General features: G+C 48.9%; 1 protein-coding gene across 1 annotated transcript in view; it reads left to right on the top strand.

The window, feature by feature from the left end:
- The window catches only part of LOC142790850 (uncharacterized), a 53382-nt gene that overhangs the window by 11726 nt on the left and 24780 nt on the right, over window positions 1-16876 (top strand). Inside the window, exons 2-4 of the mRNA XM_075885386.1 lie at window positions 1526-1771; window positions 2982-3045; window positions 15738-16328. Of these exons, the coding sequence (XP_075741501.1) occupies window positions 1526-1771; window positions 2982-3045; window positions 15738-16328 (901 nt within the window). The remainder of the gene's footprint in view (window positions 1-1525; window positions 1772-2981; window positions 3046-15737; window positions 16329-16876) is intronic.

Consider the following 16876-nt stretch of genomic DNA (forward strand, 5'->3'; position numbering starts at 1 on the left):
CGTATCCTCCTCGTCACTCAGGGAATTTCCTAATATTACATGAACAGTGTCAGCATGGAGCGCTCGAGCCTATCCCACGCTTCTCGGCTACACATTCGCCACTTGCGCAGTCGTAAACACACAGAATGAAGTTCAATAATGTGGAATGCTGTACCAGTACAACATAATGTGGAAATATATGAGCGCACAGGGTAGAAAGAAAAGGCACTTGACAGGAAAGAGTGCTTTTTCCTTCTACCTTGTGCGCTCATATATTTCCACACAGGATGAAGTTACACGGCCTCTGGATAAAAAACAAGGTTTTTATCCAGTGGTCGTGGGAGTTGAATCAGTTGATTGCACACGATATTCGTGTGAGACAAGGAAGAAGGCGGCTGCATGGTAAAGCAGTGCGAGACAATTCACGTATGATATTTGGCGTACCAATCGAGAGCACGTCACGGGAGTCACTGTTTGCGTCTCGAAGTGCGCGAGAAAGACGAGCCTGCTTCATTTCTTTTAGTGTACCGGTAGCGACTAGTGGGATTTACCTATTGTGACGCGAACCCGTTTATGATGGACCGCGACTACATGACACACCGTGACGAAAGGAAACGCCGGTAAGCCTAGCCGCTGAGGCGCTCTGCACCTAAATGCACTAGAGTTACTGTACATGCTACCTAAAGGCAGCATATGCAGTAACTAAATTCTAAAAAACTCCCAAGCATTTCCCCGAGGGTGAACATGGTTAAGTGCGAATGCACGGGGTGATGCTATGAGGGGTATTTATTAATTCGCACTATTATATTTATTAATCACACTATGGTGCCTTTATGGTGTAATGGTTCCTGTGAATCGCAATTTGATCACACGGCGGAGTTTACGTTAACTCACTGGCGAATGCCAACGGATTTTAACTTTACTCGCCCTCATAGCATCACCCCGTGCATACGCACTTAACCATGTTCACCCTCGGGGAAATGCTTGGGAGTTTTATTACTGATGATGATGATTAAAGTGTAATTAATGAATTTAAGTGTTGTTTGTCATGAAGCATTTGTACACAGATACATTATATACGAAGTATTATTTATTTACACTTCACGATTTTCATACGATGCATTAAATGCACACATCGCGAGCGCGTCACACACACACAAACTACACTACAGATTAGCAGCTATTCGTGTTATCGTTGTAGCTCACGGTTAGTATACCAGCGCTTTGTGATCCGAGAAATGTACGGTGAGCGGATCCGGGGGGATGCACGCAGCGGCGTTAAAGATATAAGGCGCGTTACTGACACCGATATCAGCGTCGCGTCCGTGGCTTATCCGGTAGAGCGTCGCGCTGCGGCCCGCCAAGTCCTCTTTCTTTTAAAGATAGAGAGAAGACTGCGGACGCCGCCGACGGCGGTGGACGGTTTGGGGTCGCTTATAAAGTGTATTCACACTTAAAAAGCATGCCTTGTTGGGGCTTACTGGTCATTGATGGTTGGTTCATTAATGTGTTTTGAGAGGAGGACACTTGTTTGGGGCGAGTGCAGGCGGAAGGCGCCAGCCGTTTCGAGCTCCGACTGGGGCGCTTCTTCACCGACGGCACCGACGCCCGCGGCGAGTGCTGCGGCGGCCTGTGCCCCGGCACCTGCCGCGTCTTCATGCGCAGCTGCCTGGCCCGGTCCAGGGACTCGGAGTGCTCCATGGGAGCGCTCGTGTCGCCCGTGGTGGCCAACAACAGCATGCCTCCGGGATTCGTGCTCGCCCAGAACTTGACCTTCCGCATGCCATGGCCGGTAAGAATCTCGATCGCTCTTTCGTACATGTATGTACAGTTGTAGAAGGACTTGGCTGAGCGAGTTGGTGGATGCCTGTTGTGTCATTCGTTGCACTTTCAATTGGTCGAATACAAGAAGAAAAAAAATGATGTAGACGGAAAGAGCGCAAGCCATCAGGTGGCTTTATTCATTTGATCACCGGATGCGTATGCACGTTTAAAAGAAATAAAAAGAAGGAGAAGGGAGAAAGGAGGAGGACATACGTGTCAAGATTACCTCAGACCAAAGCCAGTTGATGGCATGCGCTTGATTTTTCTGTCTAATTCGCTTTTTTTTACGTTCGTTCGATTGTATGCACAAAGCTTGTCACCACAGATACGTATCTAAAGTGTGGTCATTGTCGACACCATACATGAGTTTAGGAACTGTGATCAACAATCCCATCTAATCAATTCATCTCGTGAGCTTTTTCTCCACTCTGGCTGGCACAAACCAGCATCCCGCACGAAATTCCCAAAGCAAGAAAAAGCCAGCTTGGTTACCTTTACTTTGAAATAACGTTGGCGTTTTTTTAACGTATTACGGAACTTGAAATCAGTTAGGTTTGCAGTCCATGGAGTTCACCGGACTATGCGTCAGCACCGGGTCTCGAAAGAATCAACAAGAACGATTAAAAAACGACTCACAGTGTACATGATACATCGAAAAGAAACGCGTGGTACACGCGCTCACCTAAATCTTCTGCTTCTAGCTCGTATTTCATATCTGTGTGCTTGTGTGTGTCGAGTTGATTTTGCCTTTATACAAAGGCGGACTTCACTTTATTCATTCCAAAAGACAGGGAGTGCAACACGATAAAGAAGTCAAGACGCCAGAAGCGCCGGACTAACAAATGAAAGTGCGCACAACGGCGGAAAAGAAAGAAGGCACGGAAACGTATCTGCGCATGCATAAGCAGTAGGCGAACCTATCAATCTGACACGCGGGGTGGGGGTGGAGGCTACATAAGATATAACTGTTAAGGCATTTGATGTCATCTTGTGCAAGCTAGTCGATGGCTGGCGGACTCTTGCGGTATAAAGTTATTATCGACATGTCATGCCTCAGTCACCACACGTGTTCTTAAAGATTAGAAGGTCGATCGTTCAGAATGAATGATTAATTATCATCTAGCTCAGCCCTCTGTTATTCTATAGGCTTCTATGAATTGTCTTCTCTCTTTCCGCAGGGTCGTTTCAAGCTCACTATCGAAGCGTGGCATACCCAGAATGGAACGGTGCCCCCGGAAGGCGGTAAGTCAAAACTCTCGCCGCGAGACGAGACGCATTTGAGGCGCAGCGAGCGAGACCGGCGATTGGTGCCGCGGGAGCGCATCGCGTCTCGCATGGCTGCCTCTCCCCCGCAGGGCGCAAGCGTCTTCGAATGACCCGCACTGCACTGCCGGGTCAGTGGCCAAATAACCGTCTGGGTCAACGAACCACAGTGTCCGCGGCCAAGCGCCGATAAAGCTGATGGAAAGCAGCTCGGAATAACCGCGTCCACTATATACGTCGAACGCTTTTTAGCGGGGAAAATGGGATGAGCACATGATGTGACATGGAGAAATGCCACTTGCTTTCACTTCTTGCTTTATTCCGTTTGTGCCTTATACCCTCCGTGAAACATTCATCAACTAACCCCACAGAAAGTTCTGCTAGCCACATTGACGGGACAGCGTCTTGAAGCCGTATTACTATGTCTCACTGTCGGTCGTCAGCAAGATTAACACGAATGCATCGACACGTGATCTGGACTCATTTAACTGACCCCAGCCGCAGAGCGCTGTTGCTGAGTTAATGCCCCAGTACGCTTGGATAGTATGTCGTCATACATGGGTAACATCTCGGCCAGAGAACCCAAAGCTACGTGGCGCTAGCATCACTCAAACTGTTTCAGGACATGTTGCGGGTGGGCGCTCGTGTTAAGCTTGCTGATGTACATTGATGATAAGAGGGAACATGCATAGATCCCTGTTCAGTATCACGAGGCGCCAACATTTGCGGTATGTAGTATAGATTGTCATTTGTGAATTTAAGGCATCTCAATATGTGTTGTTTTGTTTTTGTTGCTTTGGTAATAGAACGGCAGTTTTCTCAAGCTGTTTAATTTGGCTTTTCCAGTCGACAAATGGGCTTTCAATTAGTTTAGGAGTGTGCAAGCATTTATCATCATCATGATTATTATTATTAATGCTATTATTATTATTATTATTATTATTATTATTATTATTATTATTATTATTATTATTATTATTGTTGTTGTTGTTGTTGTTCTTGTTGTTGTAAAGCGCCATATATTATCTTTACTAACGCCTTAATGTTTCGATGTATTCGTTCCATGTGGCAGAGTTAAGTGGCATAGAATATTTTCAGTGTTGTTGATCAACAGAGTTGAGGCCCATCACGTCTTCTCTGATCCTAAACCACCTTCATCAACATCAATATTTTTGTTTTCTCGTGTAATAACTGCAGCAGTATAGAACAAATTCCCTTCTAAATAGCCCCATTTCCAAATATCACTGTTGAAAAGAATAAATAAATAAATAAATAAATAAATAAATAAATAAATAAATAAATAAATAAATAAATAAATAAATAAAGTAGCCATATAGTTTATAAATCCACAGCCGTAATTTCGCATGAGAGTCGGGGCAGTGATAGTGACAATGAGGTATCGGAACTGCATGAAGATTCTCATTTTTGTCATATAGTTTCGCATAAATAAACATGACTTAATTAAATTAACAAGCGTTATCATTTACGAGTAGGCGAACATGAACTGAGATTACTATACGACAGCCGACGAATCGATTTATCAATCAATCAATCGACCATCATGTTGATGAACAATACAAATCTATATACAATGATTATTTGCACCGATACTATAAAGTTTATAGTGGCCGGTCCGATACATTAATTAACAACAAAATATTCACAGGTCAACTAAGAGAGACTGAGAACCCCCCCTCCCGCACACACACACTTAATTTTCAGATTGTCATCATATAATTAACTTTCACTACTCAGTTATTTTCTTTGATTATCATCGGGTACACGGCCGTGCTATCATTCGCATTGCTCTAATTTCACGTGATCTGGTTTGTTAGAAATTCCAGTGTCGGCGTCGTTGGTTATGGGCGAAATCTCTGCGTTTTCCGTTAGTGAGAATTCGAGATAGATGCAAATTAAACGCAAAGACTCTTCTCTTCGGTTCAAGTGGGAGTCCAACCCAGGTCTTGTGCTAGGCAAGCACATGTTCTACCACTGAGCCACGTGCTTGAAAGCGCCCAGAATAAAAAAAAAACATACAAATGTAACGCTGTGCGAATAGTGTGTGGCCCGACACATGTTATATTGCGTGGCCGAAGCGAAGAATTGCATCAGATGTCAGAACATGTGAACTGCGCAACTAGTGGTTGGTTTAAAATTTCACCAGTGACAAAGCGATGGGGGAGCGGCCCGCTGCGTGCTAAACGCGATGCTGGACCATAATAAAGTTATTCATGCATCCGTCCATCCAGAGTGCACATGCATGCTTGATCATCATCAACAACAGCAACGACAACAACGTGTGCCACAGGGCAGGTGCGCGTACCTTGCGTAACGTGTAGCGGGTACCTCGCCGATTCGCGAAAGGGAGAAGGATGGCGTAGTGGAAAGCTTGAAACGGCCAACGTCGTGCGCACGGACGTTCATTTCTTTGAGGCACGGTCCGGCGAGAAGCGAAGCCAGGTTAGGGATGGAGAAAGCGATGCGCACGAGTCCGATTCCGCTGTCGCGTTCTCCTGAAGACTAAACTCGGGGCCGCTCTTAGCCGTCGATCCTGCGTTGAGCACCGTCATCATCGCTGTTGGCGTCCCAACCGGCAGACATCAAAATGTAGCCTATAGGCGTGAAAAAAATAATATAGAAAAAAATAACCAAGATCGACTTAGGTTAGAACTCGTGCCCTCTGTGCAGCAGTCGAGTGTTCTATCACAGATCCATGCTGGTTTATTTTGTTTTCTTCTTTCTTGACAGAGCGATGCTGGAGCTTGGAACTCATTTACAAAAAGACCCCATACATGCGTCAAGTCGGGCAGGGAATCATGTTAAGTTATGTAGTATATAGCGTGGCAGATTAATTACGAATCGGGGTACCCTTAAGCTTCACCTTTAAAAGTTGAACGCGATAGCTACAATCTGTTCCGAGTGCGCACTTCAAATACTTACCCCCATATTCTAGAACCTCCCTTCACTCAACGCTTCGCCTTTACTTGATGGATGGATGGATGGATGGATGGATGGATGGATGGATGGATGGATGGATGGATGGATGGATGGATGGATGGATGGATGGATGGATGGATGGATGGATGGATGGATGGATGGGTGGGTGGGTGGGTGGGTGGGTGGGTGGGTGGATGGATGGATGGATATGGCTGTACCCTTTAGATCTGGCGGTGGCTAGCGCCACCAAGCCGTAATACTTAATGAACTCAAAACTATATTTATTTATTTTTTCCTTAAAAAGTGAGTTTGAGGATTCGTACTTTGCAGTGAAGAGTTTAATTTTCACTCGTGCCTTGACTTTAGCCACCAATCAGATAACCTCCTTTTAGTTAAGTCTACTTGCTTAAAGTCTGTTTTGCCCTCCCGGTCCCTAAACCCCAGTGCTTTGGAAAACTCTGCGCCATCATCCTGAACTATAGGGTGAAGCCCTTTACAGAACATTATCAAGTGTTCGGCAGTTTCTTCTTCCTCTCCACACGCACTGCATACTGTGTCTACTCCTTCGTATTTGGCCCGATATGTCTTGGTTCGCAGTACTCCCGTCCTTGCCTCAAACAGCAGAGAACTACCCCGAGTATTATCATAGATCCTTTCCTTGGCAATTTCCTGCTTAAAAGTTCGATAGATCTCTAGTGCGGACTTCTTAATCATGCTCATTTTCCACATGTCAGTCTCTTGAGAAAACCGATGAGAGCGCCATCTCTAGGTACGACAAGTCACTGCATATCAGCGATAGTATGCTGCGATTCTTGAGCAGCGCAGTGTCATTTTCAGCCGAGTCGTGGCGTAGGGCTCAACTCTGTCAAGTGAAGGGTGAAAGTCGAGTCGAGGAGCGTTTGTGAATACGAGGGTTAGTGTATGAAATCTTTTTGAACTTGCTGTGCGCCCACTACGTGGCCTAGCTTAAGGGCGCAGTAGCGTGTTTGTTTTTTGTAGTGGGTGAGTATAGGCTTTAAACTATGAAGTCATTATGATACTTCCATGTTCTGACGCCCGATGGCAATGTACGCTTGTGTCGCGCGTTATTGCGACAAGTGAAGCATGTATACAGGACGCGTGTGCTTTTAAAGTATAAAACTTACTATCACTGCATTTCCAAGCAGATGAAGTTATTTTCATTGTATCCCCAAGCCGAGGCGTGGCTGTGTGCAAGAACACTCGCTCGCCACGCAAATGACCCGGATTCCATCTTCACTAGGACACAGAATGCTTTAGTACTAACATGCATACTTTTATGTATGCATGTATGTAGTAACCACCTCACAGCATATCCACGGAGTGAATGATGATGAGTGCGGCGAAGTTTCGAAGGGTTTTATCGGCAAACTGTGAATCATCCGCTGGCCGCCTCCGTCCGACGCACGGGCGGACTGAAGCACGGGCGAACGGACGCACGGATGGATGGATGGACGGACGCATAAACAGAAGCAAGAACGAACGGACGTACGGAAGCGCGGACGGACTGACGGGCGCTTCGCCCCACTCCATTCACTCCGTGGATATGCTGTGATTCTTTTTTCATTATTTATTTTATTTGCATATTTCTCGATTTTTTGCTCACGCAAAGACCATTATTTTTCTCCCACAAACAACGAAGCCTATGGCGGAATATCACGAAACGAGCTGTTTAACGCTATCACATTGAAATCGCAACCAGTCATTACACATGCAGTGCTAATTACGCAACAAATCTGTGGTTCATTGCTTCCACCCACAGCAAAGTTCTCAGCCATAATTGTACACCGTCATAAGCTACATGCAGTATCACTCAAAGTGCACATGCCTTACAGGTTGATGATTGATTGATATGTGGGGTTTAACGTCCCAAAACCACCATATGATTATGAGAGACGCCGTAGTGGAGGGCTCCGGAAATTTCGACCACCTGGGGTTCTTTAACGTGCACCCAAATCTGAGCACATGGGCCTACATTTCCGCTTCCATCGGAAATGCAGCCGCCGCAGCCGGGATTCGAACCCGCGACCTGCGGGTCAGCAGCCGAGTACTCTAGCCACTAGACCACCGCGGCGGGGCATGCCTTACAGGTTGGAGTGGGTGTCTCGTTAATTCGCAGACGGACTAATGATGGCGTAGTAGGTGCTGTCCTACTTCACAAAAATTATGAATTATGGCGTAGTCGATCATGCTATGGCGTAGTCTATTATGGCGTAGTCGATCATCATCAGATGATCTTGCGGAAAGTCAAAACTTGAAACACAGTTGACCTGGCCCCAACACGACGCTGCGCTCAGAATTCGCATCAAAGGGGCCCTGCAACACTTTTTGAGCATGGTCAGAAAACTTAGAAGAGTGAAACTTTGGGCTAGTTGGTATTGCATGATGAAGAACGTACAGCGCGAACACAAGACGGGAATACTAAAGAAGGGTAGTATTCCCGTCTTGTGTTAGTTAGGTTAGTATTCCCGTCTTGTGTTCGCGCTGTACGTTCTTCATCGGTCAGAAAACGCTGCCGATCGGTAGCAGGGGCTCCCGAGAACACGCGAGCCAAATATTATAGCGCAGCACGTGGCCAGAAATTCACAATAAATTATCAAAGTCAGCTGAAAATTGCTTTCTCTTCTCTCGACGAATGACGGATGACGTTCAAAATCACTCGTCTATCTATCAGCTATTGGCTGATTTGACCATAGCGCGCTCGGTCGTTACAAATATCGCCGCGGGAGGCCGTGACTTATCAATGCGTGCCCACGCGATGACCCTGAAAAAGGCGCGTATTCGAAGAAAAAAAAAGGAAGGAAAAGTGCTCAAGGTCACGAAGCGCGCGTGACGTATTTTCTTTTCCCCTGCCATCCCTCCCTGCTTACCTTACAGCGCTTTCGTCGGGACAAGAGAAGAGAGAATGTGATTGCAGCGTGTTACAAATAATTGCAACTCAGCTCGTACTGGGCGGAAAATTTTTCCGGCGTTGAATTCGTGAGGCAATAACCTCTTTTAGGGAATCCGTTCCGTGGTTACTTGAAAAAGTGTTTCCGTGCCCCTTTTATGCAGCATCTTAATCGTCGGTGAAATGTTTTAGCTGCATAGTGCTGTCACGCCGCTGGCCTTTCCTTCAAGGCTATGTTCGCGTGATTCATAAAGCCTTTCGCCTGAATAATCGAAAGCTCATCTATCGTAAGAGGTGAGTGACCGGCTCTTGTTTCAGCCTCCATTGCAGCCACTGTAAAACGTATACGGTTCAGCACGCAGAGATATTCCTGAAGCGATCCAGGAAGGAAATCTCCCGCCGTTCATGTGTTCTGCGTTCCGCTTTCAGCGCTTCTGCATCACAGAGAGTGGTCTTGGCGACTCCCTAGCGCGTGCACAGGAAAAAACCTGTCGCATTCTCACAGTCGGACAGTCGCTATATCGGAATCTTTGGCCCCGCCAAAGTCTGCTATGGCGAGCTCCTCGGTAAATCAGCGCGCCTGGCCCAGAACCAGTGAGGCCAACGGTGATAGTCACTGCATCATGGCTGTGGACGTGGAGCCTTCTGCGGCTATGTCCGACCATAGACCACCTTTGGCAAGCTCGTCGCGGAAACGAAGCACCTGTTCGAGCACCAGCGAGGACACGGAACTGTACTCGGCCACTGGCGACGACTCGTCGGATGACGACTTCGAGACCGTGAGAAGCAGGAAGGCCAAAAGAAGAAGTATCAAGTCGTCTTCACCAGCAGGGACATTAACGTCTCAGTCAAAAGGAGAATGCTGGCCGCACACCATCCTCTTCATGCCCGAGGACTCCACCATCAGCCTTCGAGCAGTAAACAGGCAAGCTCTCTCTATGTACTTTGAGGGGGTAGCACCAAACGACATTAAGGATATCCGGGTGAACACGCGGAAGAATATTCTAGCTGTGGACACAATGACTGCCAGCGCCATAGACAAGCTTCGCAGAGTATCAGATTTGGGAGGCATCAAAGTACGACCGGTTATTCCAATGGACGGTGCCTGCACGGCGGGAGTAATCTACGACATTGATTTGGCCATAGCAAACTCGGACCTCCCAACTCTCATAAAACCAGCGAACGAAGGAGTTCTCATCGCGAATGTACTTCGCCTCGGAAACACCCGATGTGTAAAGATAATGTTCAAAGGAGATTCCATTCCGTCGCATGTCAAAGTGGGACACTTCCGACATCCTGTTCGACCATTTGTCCCTAAACCACTCCAGTGCCATAACTGCATGAAAATTGGTCACATCAAGAGTGTATGTACAAACACCACAGTATGCCCCCGATGCGCTGAGCCGCACACTGCAGACGCATGTCGGGCAACAAGTCTGAAGTGCAGAAACTGTGATGGTCCGCATGATGCTGCATCCAAGGAATGCCCTCGGATTAAGAAGGAAATCGCCATTATCAAACAAATGGTTAGGGACAATTCAACCCACAGAGAGGCTGCTGAAAGGGTACGGCGGCGACGTAGTCGCCGACGGAGGCGTGGAGGACAGAGTGTTGCGCATAACCCATTTCCTCCGAGCACGAGTGAAGTAGTAAGCACGAAGCGAAAAGAAGTGGAGAAGCTCACAGCTGCGGATGAGTGGCCTACGCTTCCGCGTACACAGCCTGCAAAGGAGCCTCCTGCGAGGCCTCGCCGCCCTACACCTTCCACAGAGTCTACTTCCGTTGAGGATGTGTCAAGGGTCGATCGACAGATCATCCCGATGTTACGATCCCTCGTCGCTGTCATGGCAGACATACTAAGAAGCCTGGGAACTCCAACCGCTCGAAGCGGGTTACAGGTGTTGGACGCGCTGAGCCCAGTCCTCGCCTCCCTCGCGTAGAGTCATGGCAGGAGATCAACAATCGTTCCGCAAAGACGTCAGAGAAGCATCAGTCATCCAGTGGAACGCAAGAGGACTTAGATCACGGATTTCCGATTTTCGTCAGTACGTGTTTTCTAACCTTTTCCCAATCATCGTAATATGTGAACCGAAATTATCAAACCCGATCAGGCTATCTGGCTACGAATCAATCCCGTCCAAAACCCGAAACGAAAGCAGCAAGGTCATTGTGTATATTCGTCGGGAGCTTACCTACATCATTCAACCTGTGTCGCCTCATGATGAGAACCAATATGTTTGCCTGACTGTGAAGCAGAAAACCCTCACCTTCACATTAATAGGTGTCTACTTATCTCCCTCAGCCCGTTTTGATTGCCAAAGACTGGATGACATTCTTTCGAGCGTCCCGGATCCGTGGATAATTATAGGAGACTTCAACGCCCACCACCCAATCTGGGGAAGTTCAAAAGTCAATACCACGGGCCGGAGGCTGGCTTCATTTGTATCGACTCATGAACTGTCTCTACTTAATGATGGGAGCCCTACATTTCTGCGAGGATCAACGTACAGCAGCTGTTTGGACTTGACGTTCGTGTCACGTCGCTTCGCCACAAGCGTTAAGTGGTTTTTAGACATCGAGACACATGGTAGCGATCACATCCCCAGTTATCTCACCATCGAAGGCTTTGCTAGCGACCACCCGCCGAAAACCGTACGGAAGATCGATCTTTCAGCATTCAAAACCAACATTGAACACGCTTGTGAAAAAGGCTTAACCTCTGACATTGAGCAAGCGATCAAACAAGCAGCGCAGAGTGCGATGCGCACGCTGGCATATTCTTCAAGGCCCTCAGAAACGGACATGGAGTTAGAGCGACTCCGTGCGACTCGTCGGCGTGCGGAGCGTAGATATCGACGCACAAAATCCATTCAAGATCTACGGATGGCCAGGCGCATGCAAAAGAAGATCCAGCGTCGTATAGACAAACTGGAGTTTCAACGGTGGGCGAAATTTTGCGCGAGTCTAGACCCTCGCAAACCGCTTTCTCAAATATGGCGAACCGTGCGAGGCCTACGCACATTTCCCCAACAACGTTTTCCGTTTAAAGCCTTGGCCCTTTTCCAAAATAGAAGGGATATCGAGGTAGCGGAAGATTTTTGTAGGAAGATTGCGGGCCCACCAAATTGCACAGAAGCCCTTACTGCTCATTACACGCCACATTCACTTGACCCGCACCTGGACCTGCCTTTTTCAATGGAAGAACTGAATGTGGCTCTTGCTTCATGCAATCGATTGTCATCGCCTGGGCCGGATGGCATATCATACCGCCTATTATGCAATCTCGGTGATCGAGCACGAAGTGCTTTGCTGGAAGTATTCAATGAGTCTTGGAGAGATGGAACGGTCCCCAGAGAGTGGAAAACAAGCCGGTTGGTTGCACTTCTCAAACCTGGAAAATCGCCTCTAGAGCTGACATCATACCGCCCAATAGCGCTGGCTAGTTGCGTAGGGAAGCTGATGGAGCGAATGATCCTTGCCAGACTCGAGTGGTTCCTAGAACGCCATAGAATATATCCAGACGCCATGGCCGGTTTTCGTCGTCTTCGGAGCTCCATTGACAATGTCATTGACCTGGTGACCTACGTACAACACCAGAAAATGAGCAGACGGTTATCTGTCGCACTATTTTTAGATGTCAAAGGAGCATATGACAATGTTTCTCACGAAGCCATACTTGACGCCCTCGAGTCAGTTGGTTTGGGTGGGCGAGTGTACCGCTGGATCCAATGCTACCTACATATGAGATCATTGTTTATGCAAACTGATGATGGGCCGACTTCTGAACATTATACACACCGTGGTGTTCCTCAAGGTGGTGTATTGAGCCCCACACTGTTCAACCTGGTTCTGATCGGTCTCGTTGAACGCATACCAGATTCCGTGCAGATATCTCTCTATGCAGATGATATTTGTGCCTGGACATCAGGTGTAACACGTCCTCAGGTACGTGCGAGACTCCAGAAAGCAGCGAATTCAATATCGGCGTACCTTAGAGAACAAGGCCTCGAGATTTCTCCTGAGAAATCGGCGCTGGTCGCGTTCACGCGGAAGGCAATGACGTCATATCCCATCGCCATCAATGGACACAGTGTCTGCTACGCCAGGACCCACAGGTTTTTGGGGGTCACGATCGATCGAAATCTCTGCTGGAGTCCCCATGTGGCCACTCTAAAGAAGCGCCTAACGGCCATCGCACAACTTTTCAAGTTTCTCGGAGGCAAAACGTGGGGCACATCAGTGCACGCGATGTTGCATTTGTACAAAACGCTGTTTCTGGGGTACCTGCGGTATAGCTTGCCGGTTCTGACGAACGCTTGCAAAAGCAGTATACGCACAATAGAAAACGCCCAGGGCCAGGCACTCAGAGTTTGTCTTGGATTACCACGCTGTACATCAACAGCGGAAACCATCGCAATCGCCAAAGATCATCCGGCCACAGTGCACATTACTTTGGAGGTGCTTAGAACTCATATTAGACACCTTGCTCGCGCCCCTGCCCACCACCTAGCTTCGCTTCCAGAAGATCGACCGAGTGCCTCCTTCTGTAAGAGAGTATTGACTTTCCGTGAGTGCCTTCCAACAGTCTACACACCTCCGGAACGGATACTAACACCTCCTTGGTGCTTGGACCGACCAAAACTGCGCTTGACAGTGCCGGGGATTCGCAAGAAGGCGGAGCTCTCGGCGCCAGCTTTAAAGCAGATGATTCTACTCATGCTACACGAAGAATACAAAGATCATGTCAAACTTTACACGGATGGCTCGACAACTGTTGGAGGATCTGCAGGAGCTGTGATCTTCCCAGCAAGAGCCGAAACCATCCAGTTCAGAACGTCACACAAGACGACATCGACAGCCGTGGAGCTCGCGGCACTCCGCAGCGCACTCCGCAGGATTGACCAAGAGACACCACAAAAATGGAGCATTTTTACTGATTCGAAACCAGCTCTCCAATGTCTACACAATACTCTACGTCGTGGACCTCAAGATCAATTGGCGCTCGAAATACGACAACTGTACCATCACCTAATAGACGAAGGACATGACATATCTTTTCAGTGGTTACCAGGCCATTGCGGCATCATCGGTAACGAGCATGCCGACAATGCAGCTAAGAATGCTCACGAAAATGGAGTGATGGAACCTATTCCACTATCAGGAAGCGACGCAGCAGCAAAGATTAATACGCTTGCGCAGGATGTCGCAAGGTCTATGCGGAATACGCCCGGTTTTCTCCACACCCGTCTTCACCGCCTGGACCCATGCCTACGACTTACTATTCCATCTGGCCTACCCCGATCCGAGACGACCCTTCTCTGCCGTATGTGGCTTGGGGTGTCTTTCACGAACGCTTTTGCCTGCCGCATCGGAATGAGAGACAGCGCTACATGCGACCATTGCGACAATGACGAAACAATTGAACATATTTTATGTCAGTGCCCCCAGTACAGCTCTCAGCGACAGTCCCTCTCAGCAGTGTTTGCTCGCCTCGACGACCAGCCATTTTCTGAGCAGTCAATCTTGGAATGTCGGAAAGATCGAGCTTCACGCCAGAAAGCAACGAAGGCGCTGATGAAGTTTCTGCGAGCGACCCGCCTCGTAGAACGATTGTGACACTACTGTGTGCGAGTGTGTGTATGTGTGTTTGTGCTTCTCTTCCTCCCTTTCCCCTTACCCTTTCCCCAGTGCAGGGTAGCAAACCGGATATGTTTTCTGGTTAACCTCCCTGCCTTTCCGCATTAAAATTTTCTCTCTCTCTCTCTCTCTTGGCCCCGCCACGGTGGTCTAGTGGCATAGGTACTCGGCTGATGATCCGCAGGTCGCGGGATCGAATCCCAGCTGTGGCGGCTGCATTTACGATGGAGGCAGAAATGTTGTAGGCCCGTGTGCTCAGATTTGGGTGCACGTTAAAGAACCCCAGGTGGTCAAAATTACCGGAGTCCTCCACTACGGCGTCTCTCATAATCAAATAGTGGTTTTGGGACGTTAAACCCAACAAATCAATCATTCAATCAATATCGGAATCTTTGATCTGTACGTATGTGAATGGGCTGGAGAACATGCTGAAAAAAAAAAAGACGCCTACACCTTGTAGAAATACTTCCGATCGGGATGACATATTGAAATTGCATGGATGGGACAATTTTTGAACCTGGTATATTGCAGGGGTCAGCTTTTCGGCAAGTTTTCCCAGGCAATGGCAACTCGAGGGTTTCTCATCTCTTCACGCTTCCATCTTTTCTTGAACCACTAGTATTTCAGCACGAGGGTGCATCACCAGAAAGAAACAGTTGACAAAAAAGACTGAATTTCGTCCGCATAGATTTGCTTCGGCTGGTTGCCACTTTTTCATAAATCTTCCGCCACATTGCAGAATGCCGGAGGACTGATTTGATAAATTACAAAGGGTGTCTAAGGACACGAGATTTCGCGGAGCGTTTACTTCCAACACATTGTTATTTCCCCTGGCGCACATGGTAGTTTTAATCAGTACATGATGTGCGCGACGAGTATGTCGAAAGTAAAAAAGCCAACTGGATGTTGTGCAGGTCGCATAGCGCTGAAAGTGCTGGTATAACGTTATATGCTCCTACGAGGTGACGTAAGTAGCAATGTTGCGTAATGGCAACGTTAGCAACGTGATAACCGCACCTTGAACCCTGCCGCACCCCGCTTTCTCTTAATATACGTTGTGAAAGCATGTATCGGCGCATGCAAGACCCCCGTGCATAGCTTAGAAAAGCCCTTCGCGTGGTGCATGCTTTTGTACTATGCTTTTACCGATGAGCAACTGATGTGTTTCAAAGCTTCGCACTGAACGCAGCGTTTCGACGGGACCATCGCACGCGGCGTCCCCTGGTGGACCGTTTCCGAAGCCTCGGTGCCTCGGAGTGGTTTCTCCAGCTGGCCAGTCGCGTCCTCGACATCCCGGAACGTTGGATCCAGCGACGCACCGACGACCAGCACCATCACAAGCCCGAGCTGGGCTCGCTGGTGAGGCGCTTCGTGCTGCACGAGTTCCTCGCCGTCGGCGTCGAGTGGCAGCATCGCAGCTTCCCGGGTCTCGAGCTCGACTACCGGGTCACGTGCGTCGAGGGCTACGCGGGCGCCAACTGCAGCGAGCGCTGTCCGGAACCCAACGAGCCGGGCTCCCGGTTCCGCTGCCTCGAGGGCGGCGCCAAGCAGTGCATGGACGGCTGGGCGGGCGCCGAGTGCGAGAGGCCCGTGTGTGCCGAGGGCTGCGACGCCGAGCACGGCTTCTGCGAGAAGCCCGGAGAGTGCCTGTGCCGCATGGGCTGGGAAGGGGCTCGCTGCGACCGCTGCACGCCCATGCCCGGATGCGTGCACGGCGCGTGCAACGCCAGCTTCGAGTGCAACTGCCTGCCTGGTTGGGACGGATTCTTCTGCAACCGACGTACGTTTTCACCCGTGGCATTAGCTGTTCCGATGCCCAGCCCAACGACTATGCGGCCCTTTATACGGGGTTGCCGAAACCCGCCCGTGTAGGGTGGCGGATTGGGCTGGCGGGTACTCCACGATCAGAAACGTAATAGCGCGGAAGCCAACACAGGGGACGAGAAAACAAGGGACGCAAACAAACGCTACTTTGAACTGAGCTTTTCAGATGTGGAGCAGTTCATGGCGGAATGAAATCCGGTGTGCGGCGTGACCATTCTTACTGCGCATGCGCGTACTCTCCCCTCTCTCCTCTCCTACGCACCCCCTCGCTCTCGCGAGTCGCTGGCGAAAGCAACAAAACGCTTCCTCAGCAGTGGTGGTGGTAGTGGTTAGAAGATGAGAAAAGGCACCTAATTTCTGCAACCCGGTCGGGAGCACGGCGCAGTGCCTATTCCTCAGCAGTGCGGCGTCCACACCTACGCTGCGCATGATCACCCCCCTCTCCTCCCCTACGCTCCCCGTGTAAACGCGTTCCACGTTTCCTTGAGACAGAGCGCGCCTGCT

Source organism: Rhipicephalus microplus, unplaced genomic scaffold (genome assembly GCF_043290135.1).
Source record: "Rhipicephalus microplus isolate Deutch F79 unplaced genomic scaffold, USDA_Rmic scaffold_133, whole genome shotgun sequence".
NCBI classification, from domain to species: domain Eukaryota; kingdom Metazoa; phylum Arthropoda; class Arachnida; order Ixodida; family Ixodidae; genus Rhipicephalus; species Rhipicephalus microplus.